General features: G+C 44.0%; 1 protein-coding gene across 1 annotated transcript in view; it reads left to right on the top strand.

Moving 5' to 3' along the window:
• ADAMTS17 (ADAM metallopeptidase with thrombospondin type 1 motif 17) overlaps window positions 1–16362 on the top strand; it is a 164207-nt gene extending 147845 nt beyond the window's left edge. The window contains exons 22-23 of the mRNA XM_064669150.1: window positions 9540–9717; window positions 11949–16362. Coding sequence (XP_064525220.1) covers window positions 9540–9717; window positions 11949–12100 — 330 coding nt within the window. The 3' untranslated portion in view covers window positions 12101–16362. The remainder of the gene's footprint in view (window positions 1–9539; window positions 9718–11948) is intronic.
• The last annotated feature ends 682 nt before the right edge of the window (window positions 16363–17044 follow it).

Below are 17044 nucleotides of genomic sequence, written 5' to 3'. Positions count from 1 at the left end.
GCACTCCCCCTCTATCCTTAGCTCTCTCCCCTTCAGGTCCTGCAGTGATGTAACAGGGAGCAGAAGGCTCAGGGGAGACCTTACTGCTCTCAACAGCTACCTGAAAGGAGGTTGTGTGGAGGTGGGGTCGGGCTCTTCTCCCGGGCAACTGGTGACAGGACAAGGGGAAACGGCCTCAAGTTGCACCAAGGGAGGTTCAGGTTGGATATTGGGAAAATTTTCTTCAGTTGGAACAGGCTCCCCAGGGAAGTGGTGGAGTCATCACCCTTGGAAGTGTTAAAAAGTCAAGTTAACGTGGCACTCAGTGCCATGGGTGATGTTCTGCCAAAGGCTGGACTTGATCTTGAAGGTCTTTTCCAACCTTTATGATTCTGTGAAGGCACTCACGTGCAGAAGTACAGGCCAAGGCTGTATTTTTTGAGTGCCTTTCCTCCAGCTGGCCTTTGGACTCTTTCTAGGGTATAATTGAGGGGCAAGATTATATAGCAAGAGCAATTCTCCATGAGATTTTTATGGATTTTTCTTCATTTCCAGTTTCACTTAATTGTCTCAGTATTTTGCATACCTCAACATACTCTAATTCTGCCCTGTGACTGCAGTGCTGTATTTGGAGCCAAGGGCACAGAATGGTTCAGGGGTCCCAGTTATATTTTTTTTACTGTTCTCCTTTAAACTGGTATTATATCAAGGAAGGTGGAATTACAAACTCCGTCGTTAGCACTGACTTTCACAAGGGGCATTTTCAGCTCTGTGGGTGGAAGTTTAAACATGCAACTTCTGTCCCTCAGGCAACAATTTAGCTCATTAACCTATTATATTACCTAGCCCAATGAAAAGATTTTTAGAAGAGGAAAGACACATAGGAGCCTTGTAGCATGTTGGCTTTGCCATATTTTTTCTTTGCAGTTACAGTAGGTGCTCTGTAAATACTAGGCCTGTATTAATCTCAGATAACCCAATGTAAATCCAGGGTAACTGTCTTTCATTCTTCTCTGCAACCCACTGGCCACAAGCCAAGGATCTCACTCAGCACAGTGGGTCAGATATCAGTCTCTCTTGCATTAGTGTAAATCCAGATTAATTCAGGCACTTAAGTTAGCACAGGCTTGTGCCTGTGCCACGCAGAGCAGGATCTGACCTGATGGACTGTGCAAAATCTTTGGGTAGGAACCATCCCAGATTCGTGCTCTGAGGTGAAAATAAATACGTGACACGTCAAACTGGGCTTCAACTGGGAGAGAAAGCAGAGGAGAAATCTTTTTTCTGCCACTTTACATCTTGTATAACCCCCGGCACAACTTTCACTGCATTCAGAAAAGTTGTATACTCCAGAAACTGGACAGCACTAGTGAGGATCAGCTTGGCAAAGTGCTACATTAAACAATATTCTTGTTGCCAAATAATGTCAGTAGTGATAAAGCACTTTTGAAAAACCACCTATAGCCACCTGTCCTCCCTGAGCATCAGTAGTTGCCAATTCCTTTACAGTATTTTGCTGAGCCTATGAAATCCTGGCTATGGATTTTCATCCCAGGAGAATATTAACAATAGGGAGAGGGAAAAAAAACCTCATTTCCTATAAGAAAAATACTGGCTTTGTGCCAGACCTTGAGGTGTTTCATACGGGAGATCAGCAGTCATTCATCACAGTGGGTGGTAACAAGGATTTGTAATTGCAAATTAATTGTTCTGGCAGGATTACAGTAGGTCTTATTCTCTGAGAGATAAACCCCCAGCCTTGCAGTGCACCAGAAAACATGTTGGGGTTGGAGTTTGTTTTTTTTCCAAAAATACTCTACAATCTTCCAGTGCCAGGAAGGCATATTTTCCAAGCTCCAAATGATTGGGAACATCAACAAAATCCTCTATATGCCTCACTTTTAATGATTAATTCCCATTACATGATAAGAAGAGTAAATCAAGGACAGCTGTGGTTTGTGAGGTGTATTCAAAGCTGTTATAAATATAGAAGCAAAACTGCCCTTTGTTCTAACATTCATTACAAATTCATGGCTTGACCCAACATCTGTTTATGATAAACCATGGACAACTTGTTAATTCTTCGTAAAGGTCATAACTAAGTTCATCTTCTACCTTGGAGAAAATAATTTTTCTTGTTGAATCGAGAGAAAACTGTGCAGGAGGATTGGTGGCTTCAAACTGCAGTGGCACAGCAGAGCTGACAGACCCTTCCCTGCCACTTTGCCCCAGCAAACAGCTCCATGATTTGTGTGGATTCAGCACCACTGGGAGGTTGTCTCCAGGCCTCACTGGGGCACATCAGTTGTTCTCCAGAAGGTGATAGAACTGGATGTGACAGGAGAGGACCTAGCAAGCTTTAGGATTCAAACCCTCTGCTTCTGTGGTCCTGGACATGACCAGGAGCCAGAGCATCAGTGTGTCCTAAATCTTAAGTCCTGCCCCATGGACTGCTCTGAACTGTGGCTCCCTGAGGTTTGTTCCTCTGGCACATGGTCACTGATGTGCAACCACAGCCTGTGTTGCCAACAGCTGATCTCAAAACACCCCTCGCCACAGGAGATGGGGACAAATGGCCCAAAGTTGGTTATATCAGCCAAGGACTTTAATTTGCACAATTCATCAGTGAGATGAATCCCACCCCTTTTGCTCTTTGATTCTCTGTCCCCACATCTGTGGGATGTCTTCAGCTCTGATCAGAGGTGTAAACACTGCATAATGGCACCAGAGCAAGGTTGAGCTTGGTCTAGGCTTGGTCTAACAGCCAGCCCCAGTCAGTGCAGCTCCAGTTGGAAACCCAGGCATGGAAAGGGAAGAGGTGCCAACCGCAGTGCTGGCTGTGTCATTCCCCTGGGCACTGCTGGCTCCAGAAGCCAGTGACTGCTCCTCCATTGCACAACAAATTGCACAGCTCATCCCTGCTGGAGTTTCTGGGAACATCCATAGTACAAATTATTTTGAAGGTTCCTTAGTAAAGGAGAATGTGCTACAAAAAGACCAGATCAATCAGTGTTTTGTTTGAAGTGGAGCACGTTCTGCCTCAGTGTTACTGTCTCATATTCCAGTGCAGCCTCCAGTGATCCTGTTAACTGGAAGAGTAACTTCTCTTTTTTTTTTGATATTTTTATTTAAAAGCCTGGTCCATTAAGTGCATTTTTTTGATGGAGAGTAAAAGCCTCCACACCAAGATCAGTGGATTGGAAATGAAATTCCATCGTGACTATTTTACTCTTTTCTTTTAATGGGGAAAAGAAAGAGTGAAAGACAAGCCTGTTCAAATGTATTGGCAATCATTTTCTCTGAGTTACTCTGAGATGTTACAGTGTCTGGGACCATGTTTTTAAAAATATGAGCAGTAGTAATTCAGCATTTTAAGTTTGTAATACATATATGGAGAGGATTTTCCTCTTGAATCCTTACAGCACACCATATATATTATTAGCAGGGACTGCTGTAATTTTGCAGTCTTTCCAATAGCCTTCTGAGATTTGTAATGACTACTGAGGCATTAAGGTGACAGTCTTCCAGAACACCTTTAAGGAGCAATTAGTATCAGTCTGCTGGTGGTCCCTTGATTGACTGTGCAGAGAGATGAAATGCTGTGTTAATTAGCAACATGTCAAAGCTGAGTAGCTCCATGTCTGGAGAATGCTCAGGCAGGACTGGGGTGGCAGAGATGAGCAGCCTCTTGCTGAAGTGAAATAATCCTGAAGGAATCCTTGGTTTAATTACTTTTTTTAATAAATTGCATTGAGGTAGCATTGATCATTAACTGATGAATAACTAATAATAGTTATTCATTAATAATGCATTCAATGGAGCTTTGGCTCCCAAGATACTCTTTCAGGCTCACATCTGGGGCAGGACTCAGGGTGGGACTAGAGCTCAGGTAGCCCCTAAAAGCCTTGCTCAGCACAAGCAGCACATGCTGCTGTGGGACAGGGGGAATCCTGAAGCATCCAGCCTGGCCTGAGTTCTGTGATCCCAGGGTTACATGGCTGTCCATTACTGTCTGGGTAGGCTAAAATGAGCTTCATTATGCCTTTTACATTGGGTGTTTTTCACCATCAGTTCCTTGCAGTTTTTCAGGTGGAATAAGCTCTGGAGTATTTCCACTTTGTACCTTCCCCAGATCCAAACATTGCACATGTGCTATAGATGTCTGTGGTACCCTGTGGGCAGTACTGCATCATTTCACAGCTCTGCTTCATCCTGCTCTTGAAATCCACTTTGAAACCCTGTGAGAAGTAAGTTCTGCCTGAGTTCTAAACTGGATAAAATGACATTTCCTCATCAGCATCCACCTGGGCTCCATTGCAGGAGTACTTGGGGACACTGTCACTACCCAGAATATTCATGTCTTCAGCCCTTAATCTCGGAACTCTCTGGACACAATGGAACTTTTCAGAATGGCAGAGTCAAGCTGAAGTGTGCACTGAGACAAGCTGGGTGTGCTGGTCAGGTCTCAGGATCGAGCAGTTTGAAAGCACAGCTGTAGGCAGTTTGCAAAAATTGCTTCTCCCTTTTCCTGCTAAGATACTGTGACATCAGCCACGAGCATTTGCTGCCACAATTTATTGTTTCTTCCCATACTGAGTCAGAAGGGTACGCTGCTTTTTTTTTCCATGGCTAAATTAACCAAATCAGTCATTTCACAGAAGTTTCCAAATGAAAGCTTGTTGTAAGCAAGACCAGATATGTTCTTTTACAGATCTGGGGTTCAAAAAGAAGAAAAAAAAAAGGAAAAAAAAAAAAAAGAAAAGAACAAGGAAGCTTGAAAAACAGCTTACAGTTTCCTTCGGGCTAATTAGATCTTATCAGTGAAAAGGCAGATATTTCTTTCTTTAGCATGATGCCGTGGTGAAAGTTGACCTGGTGTTTATGAAAGCATATTGCACACTGCTTTTCAGCTAGAACTGTGGAGTTTTAAATTAGTGATACTCATAAAAAGCCTGATGTGAAGGTGTGTGGAGCATTGGCTTTCAAAACACACTTATGTGTATTGTTAAGGTCTCGGGAATGGAGCAATTGCAGACCTTTTGTCATTCATCTCAGATGCTGGGTTAGATTGTTATTGATAGGAACTTGTCTTGCTTTTTTTCTGACTTTCATAGAGGCAAGAAATAAGACCCCTGAGGGAAAAAACACTCTGCCCTGTCCTAACGCCTCGAAATAGTTGAACTCTGAAGTCAGTAAAGCGTGACTGGATCGCTCAGTATTGGAGCTTTAGCCACAGTGTTATCCTTGGCTTCAGCAACTTACAGCAAACTGGGGACAAACCAGTATCTTTGAACATCAGATGGCTGCAGAGTGATGAATTTAAAGAAAAAAACATCTTGCCTACAGCTTAGCTATGAGTGTCATCCTGAACTGTGTCTCCCTCCAAGAAATCAGCCTTCTAAACACTGGAGTGTGCTCAGGGTTGGCTGAAGGGGTGCTGTGCCCTTCTGATGGAAAAAGCAAGTCTCTTACAAAAAAAGAGTAGCATCTGTCCCTTAGAGGTTAGAAAAGTGACATTTTAAAGGTGATGTGTGGTCTGAGTGTATCCCTGCCTCACCAGCAGCCCTCAGCTAAGGCATGAGCAATGATTCCTGATCCCACTCAGTCCTGAGGGGATCACGGCCTGTCCTGAAGGGATCACAGCCTGAGGTGGGAAATCTGTACCTTTTCTGTCCCCTCTGAGCCTCAACACAGGGATTCTTTGGACTGGTCTCTCTCATGTGTTCCTGAGCTCTACCCTGGCTTCATACATTCTTATTCCCCTCTCTGTCTGTCTTTTGTAGATCAGGAGTTGATGAAGGCCCTGACAGATCTCAGCACTTACTGTGAATTCATTCTGTTTTAATACCTAATATTCTCCTGAGGCATTTGCTTTCAAAGCAATTAGACATCTGTCAGCACCTTTGGTAGGTTGCAAGCTTTCAGATCAGTATCCTAAGGTGGAAATAGCATTCCAGCCGAAAAATCAGAGCTTGCTCTTTAGGTTGGAGTTTTTCAGTGAGTAAATCTTCTTTAAGCTGATGAATGCAGCTGCTGCCTTGACAATTTGTGAGTTTATTTCCTTCTGGATATCCCCACTGGCTTGCATGTTGCTGCCAAAGAATGTGAATTGAGGCATTTTTGTCTTCCTTTTGCCTTCTCAGGCCGAGTTTGAACTGGGAGTTACAGGGGCTCTCATTAGGTCCATTTTTTTGTTACTGTTCATTAACCCTCTCTATTTTACAGTGCTGAGCAATCCTTTGATCTTTGCATGGGGGTAGATTTCCACTTTACAATGGCTGTATTGTCAGTTTAGGGCATTATGGTTAAACTTCATGAATTCTGCATGTGCATTTTCCTGACAGGGACAGCAGCACTGGCAGTGCCTGGGGGAAGGGAAAATCCACTTTTCTTTTTGTCACCTCTGTTCAACCCCTTGTCCAAGTCCCAGCTTCCCAGAGGAGGCAGCTTGCTGATGGGTTTTCCCTAGTGAATCCAGTGCTGAAAATTGTTCTGTGGATTTGCTTGCTTGCTCCCTAAACATTTGGGAACAGAGAGCCTGTAGCAATACCTTTAGCTGTCCAGAGGAGGAGGGAAGGTATTTATGGGAATTTGCTGTTCAGTTGGAGTTTGATTTTTATGCCTCTTATAATGATGTCCTCTTTTCATAGTGCAGCATGAGTAAGAATTCCCCCTTTGTATGTATTTTGTATCTATTCCTATTTCCTATTGAAATTCCTGGGAAGGAGACTATCCAAGTAGAGTTGAAAATTTCGTCTTAAAATAAGCCAGATGTCCAACCTTCCTTTAGCTGCCAAGCCCTAAAGAGTTCAAGAAAGATGTTAAAATCTGTCTTCCTGGCTGTGAAAAACTAATTGCATAGCATAGGTGATGATCCCAGTCTCCCAGGAGAAGGAATAAAACTGCTCCAGGCAAAAACTCTGCTGTTATTTGTCTGAGGGCTGGAGTTGGCAGTGTCTGTGGAAAAAGGTTTCATTGGTTGCCCTCCTTGCTGGTTAACAAATGCAGAGACAGGAACATAGACAAAGGTAGGTGAGTGTTTGTATGTTGGTATTTGAAAACCTGATTCACCTGATGAGAAAAATGCTGTTTTCTTTCTTTTTTTTTTTCTTCTTTCCCCCCCCGTTCCCCTCTGTTAAGAGCATTTGTAAGCACAGGGGGTGCTTACAAGGCAGAGAGAGAGGTTTCAGACTCACTGTGTTCCAATCATGTGAAGGAACCCCATGGCCTGGGATGTTTTATGCCTGTGTGGTAACAGCTTTTCTGTTTGTAAAATGGATGTACTACTCTCTCCCCTTGCAAAGAGTTTGGGGAGGATTAAGGTTAGTAAAGCACTGAGAAGAGTAAAAGTGCCATTGAAATCCTGAGGATTAGAGGTTGTATTTGACCAGTGATGTGGAAGGGCCTAACAGTTGCATTTCTCAGGATAAAAACTGTTCACTTTAAATCCAGTGGCTGGATTCCAGGCTGGTGGAAGTCACTGAGGGCACACGGTGCTGGGGAAGAGCAGAGGGACACCCAAAACTGAGGAACTGCCCAGATCTCACTGCAGAAGCTCAAGTTACAAAGGGGATTTCAATAAGGGACTTTAACAATTGCTTTTTGGAACAGCTCACTGTAGGGAATGGAAGAGAAGGGTTCATTACCTAAATCCATAACTATTGTTGAGATATTAATAGGCAGTGACTAAACTTCTATGTAAATCCAACATCTGAAAATCTAAGTGCAATAGTATCTGTCATAAACTAGTTGACCCTAAACTGAAATAAGAAGATTGTAAACAGAAAACCCCCACAATTATTTATTTTTTTTTAAAAATAAGTTCCAAAATACATGTAGAATTTTAATATAGCACAACAGCTGCCTTCAGAATACAAAAGTTCCAGGTCCTGGAGGGGGCTGCATAGCTGGAAACATGGAGGTAAAGCTGCACCCCAGGATGACTCAATGGCAAAATCCACGAGCGGTCTGAGCCAGGGGTTGTTCCAAATGGAGAAATTCAGTCCTAGAGAAAGGCACTGGGAGAAAAAAAATAGGAGTAAAGAGCAGTGGAGCATGGGGGAAATTTAAGAGAAGGGCAAATACAAACTTGGTGAGTTCACCAAATATAAGAAATGTGTTTAATAAACTGTCATTAATATGAGTGACTAAAGGAGAAAATCAGAGGAAGAGCAAAGCTTTCCTGCTGTATCAGATGGTCTTTGAGAAGCAGCAGGGGTTTCTTGTGATACTTCCAGAACAAAATGACCACATTCTTGCTGTACTCACCTCATGGATGGGAGAAGAGGCCTACACACATCCATGTGTTTTACCCTTGGATGCCAGTCTTACAACATCCACACTGCACACACATCCTTTGTGCTTGGACTTCAGTCCAGCCTCAGTGCTGCTCATCTTCTGAGCCTCCTCAATGTTTGGCATTCTCCTTTTAAGAATTACCACTCTGAGGTGATGATGTTTTTCCAGGAGAAAGCTCCAGTGTCTTGACTTTGGTCAGAAACAGCAGAGGACAGAAAAAAAATGATCTTTTTTGCATCATCCTATTGATACCTCCCGAGTGTTCCCTCACCTCCTCCTCTCCCCCATCATTTGTTTGTGTGTGGCTTTAGCAGAAACAGGAATCTTACCCAAGTCCTGCAACCCATTGTTTCTTTATGTTAAATACAAGGTTCTTTTATTAACTCCAGCTGGTGCACCTCCCTGTGCTCCCTGTGTTTGCTTTATTAAAACTGAGCAGCGTGCAAGTAGGACATTGTAAATCACAAATGACTGGGCCAGAGGAAGAGGGAGGGAGAGGGAGGGACTCCCATTGTAGGACAACAAAGAGAGCATATAAACAGCCTGGGCCTCCTGGCTAATGGCAGCCAGAGCTCGTGAGTGCAGTTTGCAATTGCTCCCAGGAGGACAGACAAGTGCCAGACAGTTAGCAGGGACAGATGAGAGGGAATACTGGAATACCGGATGTGTTCTCTCTCTATGTGGAGCAGAGCTTCTCAGAGGTCCGGGCATGGAGGAGCTGCCAGCCTCTGCTGTAATCCTGGGATTTATCTTATAGCAGTGCCTGGCTGTGGTCATCATGTCTGTGGAGGAAGCCTTGTTACACCATCCAAGTCTTGGAGAGAAATTTTAAACCAAGACAACCAGTACCACTCTGTCCCTCATGGAGAGGGAGGCGGAAGCTGCTGGTCCATAATTAAGCAGTGTACGTTTTCCAGCTTTGCCTCTTCATGGCCAGTGCAGGGAATTGCATTTCTGCCTGCTTGAATCATGGGCATCCACAGGGACAGTCAGAGACAGTCCAGACAGAAAGACAACAACTTCCTTCCCTGTGCCAGCAGAGTCCCTCTGCTCAGAGCTCCCCGTGAAGGTGCAGAATCCTTCTGGGCAAACCCAGCAGCCGTACGAAGGTCCCTGGCTGACCCCATGACCCTGTTGTTGAGTCCCCAGCACCACAGTGAGCTGCTGGTCTGCTGCACACTCAGCTCTGGCAGTGACTTCTGTGATGTGCAAGATCTGGAACCCTGTGCCCGGTGCCTGTCTCAGTGTCCTCTCTCCCGCAGTGCTCCTCCACCTGCGGGAAGGGGCTGCAGTCCCGGGTGGTGCAGTGCATGCACAAGGTCACGGGGCGCCACGGCAGCGAGTGCCCGGTGCTGTCCAAGCCAGCAGCCTACAGGCAGTGCCACCAGGAGGTCTGCAACGAGAGGATCAATGTCAACACCATCACCTCGCCCAGGCTCGGTGAGTCGGGGTCTTGGGGGGAAGGTGCCTGGGAAGGGCCTGGCAAAGCCTGGTGTGATAAAAGTGGGGCTTCAGAGGTTGCCCAGAAATTAGGAGAGGGCACCCCCAGTCAGATTCCAGACTGAAGGTCTAGTGTGGGTGTGTCTTACCAAATCCCTGCCTTAGACTTTGCCCAAGCTGGAGCACTTGGTAGAGAGCACTGGAGAGAGCAACAGGAGCACACAAATGGTGGGTGATTGGTTGGTTGATCACAGAGGTGAGGCAGTGACAGGTGTACCTTCCTCCATCACAAACACCTCCACACTCGTCCTGTGCTGCAGTGAGTGTGAAGTGTGATCATTTGTTCATCGGTGCCCCAAGGGAACTACATGACCTTGTAAGGTAGAGCACCAGTGTTTGGGTTTTTTTCCTTTCATCTGCTGCCACGTGAATGTGGTTTGATGAATTGATTTGCCCAGGGAGGCAAATCAAGCCTCTTCCTGTGATTTTCTGTCACTGTCCTTCTCCTCACCCTTCCTGCACCCCCTGTGTCCCTGGCAGAGGTGGGAATATGGTGATAACCTATCTGTTTCCTGAAACACCTTAACACTGGATTTAAAAAATGTCACTTGTTAAGGCTTCTGTTAATACAAATTTATGGGAACCCCATGATTTTCCACATCACATTTGCTCAGTTTATAAGGGGATACAAAGATAAATACACTAAAAATAATATCTTTCCAAACTTCATCCCTGTGTGTTCAGCCACAGCTCCGAGAACCAAGTTGGTTTCTTTACATTTCACACATCATCACCAGTAAGATGAAGCTAAATTAATGAATCAGCTGCACTGACACAGCCACATCAGTGCCTCCCATCACATTTTGGTGCAGGAGTGTGGGTTGTAAACAATGCTGTAAGAACTTACCAGAAAGAACAACCTCCTCCCTCACAGCTGAGCTGGTCTCGTAGGCTGAGAAGCCTCTAACACACCTGAAAGCACAGAGCTGCTAAATAATAGAGAACCATTTTCTAATAGCGCTGTCCAGTGTTAAATAACACTCAAACTAGGAGTGGACTTGAAGATTCTGAACTGAAATTTGTTTCCCAAAAGTTTACCAGATGTTTTAAAAAAAAATGGGAACTATCATTCTTGCAAATTCAGTCACGCTGAGGGGCTTCTAACCCCTTTTGGTAAAGAACATATGAGAGTACTTCCCAGATATTTTAGCACTAAGAACATAGTGGAAGGAAAACATTTCATTTGAGAAGTAAGCCCTTGATACACTGATGAGACAAGAAATCCATCCTAATTCACGTTTTAGGACAAAGCAATAAAACACTCACGTGTTTAGAAGACTGAGGAGGCTCAAGTCCCTGCTGAAAGTAATCTGCAAGTAATTTAGGAGGCTTTTGTTTCTAAACCAGGCTTGGAATCACCAGGGCCAGAAACAATGATATTTGATATTAACAGAAAGATATACCATTGAGTGTTTTGCTCTTCTTGCTTATAAGCAATTCTAATTGGATTATCTTTGAACAGGATTTTCTGTTTTCTGCAATGGAAACATCACCAAAAAAAAAAAATTACACAGAAAAAAAATTCCAGTAGTCTACAAAAACCATACTGCCTTGTCCCCATTCCAGAATGGTTCTCATCCTGGGTAACATTTGCAGAAGGATTTAAATGTGGGGGGTCACTTCACCTGTCTTTTACATCTGTGTCTCAGTGAAGATACATTCCAAGGGGTTTACCCTGTCTCTCAGGCACCTGAGCCATGTCACTGCCTCCACATGCTTCCTGTCTTACTTCACAACTTTTGAGGGACTTTGGACCTCTAAAATATTAGTCCTAGCCTTGTTTGTGGCTCAGTTTCTATTATATAAAGTCTCAGATTCATCAGGTCTGTCTCAGATGTTCTCACAAGATGTGTAATTTATTCAGCTGCATCACACAGCTTCCCATTGGCTGTGAGGAGTTCATGGGCTTGTATCTGGGCTGATGCTTTAGTCCTTTTGTTCATCGAGGCCTGTTTGTCACTGAGACAAAGTAGGTGAAACACAAGGAGGTTTGCATGTCCAAGGAAGGAAGGAAGCACCTCCAAGATGCTTCAGTAACAGGAACATCCTCTGCTCCGCGGTGCTGACAGCGAGGTTGGCCCCCTCTTCCCTCAGGTGCAGGGTTTTGATCACACCTGCTGTGCTGTTCCCTGGCTAATCTGGTAGTTTGTGCTCTGTTTTCTCCCCCAAAGCTGCTCTCACCTACAAGTGCACAGGGGACCAGTGGACAGTGTACTGCAGGGTGATCCGGGAGAAGAACCTGTGCCAGGACATGCGGTGGTACCAGCGCTGCTGCCAGACCTGCAGAGACTTTTATGCAAACAAGATGCAGCAGAAGAGTTAATGAACCTGTGCCACTTCCTAGAGTATTCCAGCTGTTGGTGTGTAAATCACAGACTAGTAGGTCTGAGGACTGGAACTTCACGAGTTGCTACAACGTGGTGGATCCCAAAGCAAACCCAATGAGACTTGAAACCAACTCTACAGACTGGATACCAAAGTCATCTGCTCATCCACCTGAAAAACAACAACCAGAAAGGGTCATCTCAAGGAGCCAATCGTTTTAGAGTGTTTTGACATCCTTACATTTTTCATTAATGCTTTTTACTTTAATATATTAAATCACCAGCCACTGGATGGCTTGCTACCATAAAAAGGAAAGGACAAGAGTTGCAAAGTGATCACATATGGTACCTCCATGGAGGAAGGCCTCTGGCAAAGTAATTCAGCAAAGGTAGAGACATTACTAAATCTTTTAATCTTGGCTTTCATCTGATGTTTTCAACTCCCAGCAGTTATCCCTCTGTAGGGTGGGCTCGGAGGGACATGCATAAATGAAAGGCTTAATTTAAAGAGAGGATTTGCTGTAAAAGCTTTTTAAAACTGATAGCAGAGGATGGACATCTCTGAAAATCCTACAGAAAACTCAGTATAATTATATCCAACGTTCCAAGTAATATTTTTAGAGCCACTAACAGGGACTGCTTTTCTTTCTAATTTTAAAAAACAATCCTCTCTCTCTTTCCCCCAGAATAATAGAGTTTCTTTTATGAAACCTAATTTTTCTCTGGGCTTAATGAGATGGAAGCTTTTTAACAGCCGTAGATAGTTGGTTTTTTTTAAACAAGAACCATTTCAGCCAGAAAACATTCCATCCAGTAGAGCTCAGTGAGGGATTGCTTGGCCTAATTCTAACTTTTAGAAGTCAATCAGATAATGAGACTTGTTGGTTTTTATGAGGACTGTGAAACTGGATAAAATTGGAACAGAAACTGGATTTGGAACAACCTTTGTGAGAAGGATGTAGTGGGGAGCACAGCAGGTGTCTCCTGTCTCTGGGCTCTTGAGCACAGCTGAGGTTATGTAGCCTTTTGAGTCAAAAGTAGTCAGGGATACAAGACATTCAAAGTGTAACTTGGAGCTCCTGGAAGCCCTAAGGTTCAGACTTCCATTGCTTTCAGTAAGGGCTGGGAATTCCCTCAGTGGTTGGAATGCTCCCTGTCCCGCCTTTGTGGTGCTGTCAGGTTTGGTGCTATCAGATTGGTGCTATCAGAGCACTCAGCAAGTGCCTCCTCCACGTCTCTGCACTTTAAACCAAACTCCTCTCTGTGATGTGAGGCTTGAAACAGGAGCTCTGCCCAGGGCAGGGTCTGTCCCCTCCCTTGTCACACAGATCAGTGTCTCCCTATCACATCTTGCTCCAATAAGTATCATTTCCCGTGCCAGGGTCCGAGGCCAGTGGGGCCATGGTCAAGTTTCAGCCCCTCCTCCTGACAGGAACAGAGCCCTTTGGATAATTGCAGTTCTGTACTCGCTCTAGAACTGCCTGGGACTGTTTTGCTCCTGGGATCTGAGCACAGAACCAAGCCCAGCTACTCCTCCAGCTCCTGGATTGCAGCTCCCACCTGGCCCCAGGTTGTCTTTGTTGCTGTTGTCTCTTTTTTTCAGTGCAAAGAGGGGTAAAGACTCTTAGTACCAAACATATCTTTAAAGCAACTTTTTCCTCCTTATGACAGTCCTTTCCATATCCAGGACCTCACTGCAATAACGCATTATTAGCATTTTATTAAGGGCTAAATTTTTCAAGCACAGGAGGGGGATAATGTTCATCACAGACTAACACAGTGTGGGCTTCACATTTGCATTTCTGCTTATTAGTGCAAATTGAGTGTGTGTGCACAGCAGGGCTGGCCTGATGCACAAAGGCACCTTTGCACACCCTTTTTTTCTCGAGTGCCTGTCAAACAAATCTGCTTTCCAATGCCTCAGATGATTTTCTCTATCAGGGAAATGATTCAAACTTGGTTTTTATTATACTGGGTGTTTTTTTGGCGACTTATAATCAGGATCAGACCTCCTTTTTCTGTTATTCCCACCCTGTCACCCAAACACAGAGGTTGTGTAACTACTTAGAAATTAATCAGTGGAAAATGTTGCTGGCAGGGGTGACAGGGAAGATTAAGGCAATACCAGGGTGTTGTTCAGTGGGGCAAATTAGCAGGTAGAAGAACTGCTACGGAGAAAGTTCCAAGAGATCAGAGCCCAGAGGACCTGGTTTATATTGGTAATTCACAGCAGTATTTTCCCCTTTGCCTGAAGTGACTCTGGGACTGTCCCTGCTGCCTCCCTGCCACCACAGCCACCTCTGGGTCCCTTTACATCCCTCACTCAGTTTGGAGTTTGCTGTTTTTCTCTTAATGGGCAACATTTGCCCATGAAGTGGCCCAGCCCAATAAAATGCCACCCCTGTGCTGAACATTTGTGGCATTAGGAACACTCAGGTTGGGCTGGTGAAGGATTTGCCATTGGGTTTCTCTGCTGTCTTGGCAGAATAACGTGTGCATTTATCATTACTGGTGATCAAAGGTGCTTTTCAACACCAGGAAACATTTTCCTTCTGGTGCTGCTCTGTCACCCTCTCTAGGCAAAGGTGGGCTCCTGGAGAGGTGCATAGGAGAAGGAAGGATTTTAGTTCTTCTGTTTTTCAGTAATAATTCACTTCTGGCCATTGTCCAGAGCAGGATACAAAGCTGGTTAGACCTGTGGCCTGTCCCCATCTCCTGGGTTCTGGACCCAAAGGACATTTGGATCCGAGTTCGGGGTCTTACCTAAGGAAACATGAATTTACAAGGAATTTTTTCGACTGTCTGAGCACTGAAAAAACCACCTCCCTTGCTCTCACAGATTAGTATGCATCAACCTTTTATGTTTTATAATCAAACCCCAACATTAATTAAAAACTGGTGGCACAAAACAGCTCCATTTTATTCCATTCTCTTACTTCATGTGGTGACAACCTTCCCATGTTATAATAGCCAGAAAAATAACAATAACAAATTTAACTCTGTTCAGTACTCCTGCACTTCTGTTTTGTATCATTTTATAGGAGCTTTGCTATGAATTCACAGCTCTGCTCTGCCCTCAGTTACCACATTCTGGTGAAAAGAAAAGCTGTTTGTTTCAGTGTATCTATGACAATACTTTTTTTAGTTGTTGGTAAGAGTCTGATGCTCTTTTGATTACAGTGGTGGTATTTCCATATTGTAAACAATACTCTGTACTGTTACTAAAGTACTGTACATTTCTAGTTGCACAATTGTGTTATTGAGTGTAGATTCTCACTATCTCATGTATGGTGCTATTTTTTGTTGGTGGAAAAGAATCTTAGCAGTCGATTATTGCTTGATATTTTATTATAATACAGGGATATATTCTCCATGGCAATAATATCATTTAAGTTTTCTCATTACAGAGTGAAATGTATATATTTTTCCATTAGCTACTTTGCATATGTACTGTATCCATGGTAATTTTCTTCTTGGTGCTGGTTATAAATAGAAAAGATAAAAACAGTCAAACTGAATGGAACCAGTTGTAAATGAAAGCCAAAACAAAAAAATAGGAAACAGGATCATTCAATTTTGAACAAATTAAGTATGTTGTATAATAAATTTATTTTTTCCATAACAACTTTAATAAGGTTTCTGAACTTGAAACAAAAATACAAAGCAAACCAAACAGCATGAAAATTAAGAGAGAGGAGTGAAGCTGTAAGTGAATACATTGTGCATCTGTCTAATACTGGACTGAGACTGGGATTTGGTTAAATCTAAGCCAACTTCAGTAGCTGTGGTCAGTGTAAAAGGTCATGTGGCAGTAAAATTCTGACATCTCAGAGTTCCCAGTGTGCTGACAAATCAGGAAATGATGGGTCTTGTCCTGGTTAGGTTGCAAAATAAAGCACAGGGATGTTAATACCTGAATGATGCCTTGCAAGGTCTGTGCTCAGTGACACAACAGTAGAAAATTCCTGTCTGGAAAAAGCAGGCCAGGCTCTGTTTGGGATATCCCTGTGCGTGCCTGAGCTGGAGCTTGCGCTTGGGGAGAGGGACATTTTGGAGGTGCTTTTGGGAAAGGTGGTTCTCCATGTGTGCAGCACCTTGCTGTGTGTTTGTTGGGAGCAGCTCCACAGGCACCACCTAATAATGAACAGTGCTGAGCATGTGGAAATTTATATTGGAGCAAAAGTGTCCCATCCGTTGGGAAGGTCTCTCCGTAACCTGGCTGCACACTGCCCTGGTGTGAAATAAATGGAATTACTCCAGTGCCAAGTGTTTTGGGTGTCTTTGTTGTAGGCACTAGGCGGAATCTTTGTGCTGTTTAACTTCCCCCCAGCATGGTAATGATGTTTTTTGCAGACAGCTGCACAAAGCTACACCTTTAAGATCCTCTCCCATTCCAAAGATGCCATTGTCTGTGTCCCAGTCCAGCTCAATCCTTGCTAAAAGGACACTTCTTGGAGATGGGAGCAGCATCTTCCTAAAGGACCCTTAAAGACTCAGGAATATGGTTGAGTGGTGACTTGGCAGTGTTGGGTTAAGGGTTGGACTCGATGATCTTAAAGGTCTTTTCCAACCTAAACCATTCCGTGCCTTTATAACAAACCAAAGCACAGTTGGTGTGAGAGTCCTCCCAAAATGACTTCCAGAAATGGAGTCTTTGCTTACTTTACTAACAGAGCTCATTTACTGATCTCACACTGGCTTCTTTGTCATGGCACTACATGGATCAGCTTCCCGGTTTTCTGAGGCAGCCTTAGGAGACACCAGGCCCTGCTGCCATCACACACAACTGTTCACAGCAGCAAAAATCCTGGAACTCCATCCAAGTGTTGCTGTACATTAACAGATCATCGTGTTTGTGCATTGCCTGGAGTCAACATCTGATTGCAATTGTTGACCTGTTTGAACAATAAAACGTAGCTCCAAGCCCTTGGAAGCCAAAAGGC

The sequence above is a fragment of the Pseudopipra pipra genome, chromosome 12 (genome assembly GCF_036250125.1).
Source record: "Pseudopipra pipra isolate bDixPip1 chromosome 12, bDixPip1.hap1, whole genome shotgun sequence".
Taxonomy (NCBI): Eukaryota; Metazoa; Chordata; class Aves; order Passeriformes; family Pipridae; genus Pseudopipra; species Pseudopipra pipra.
Note: the sequence above shows the minus strand (reverse complement) of the source record. Positions and strands in the feature narration are given on the sequence as shown.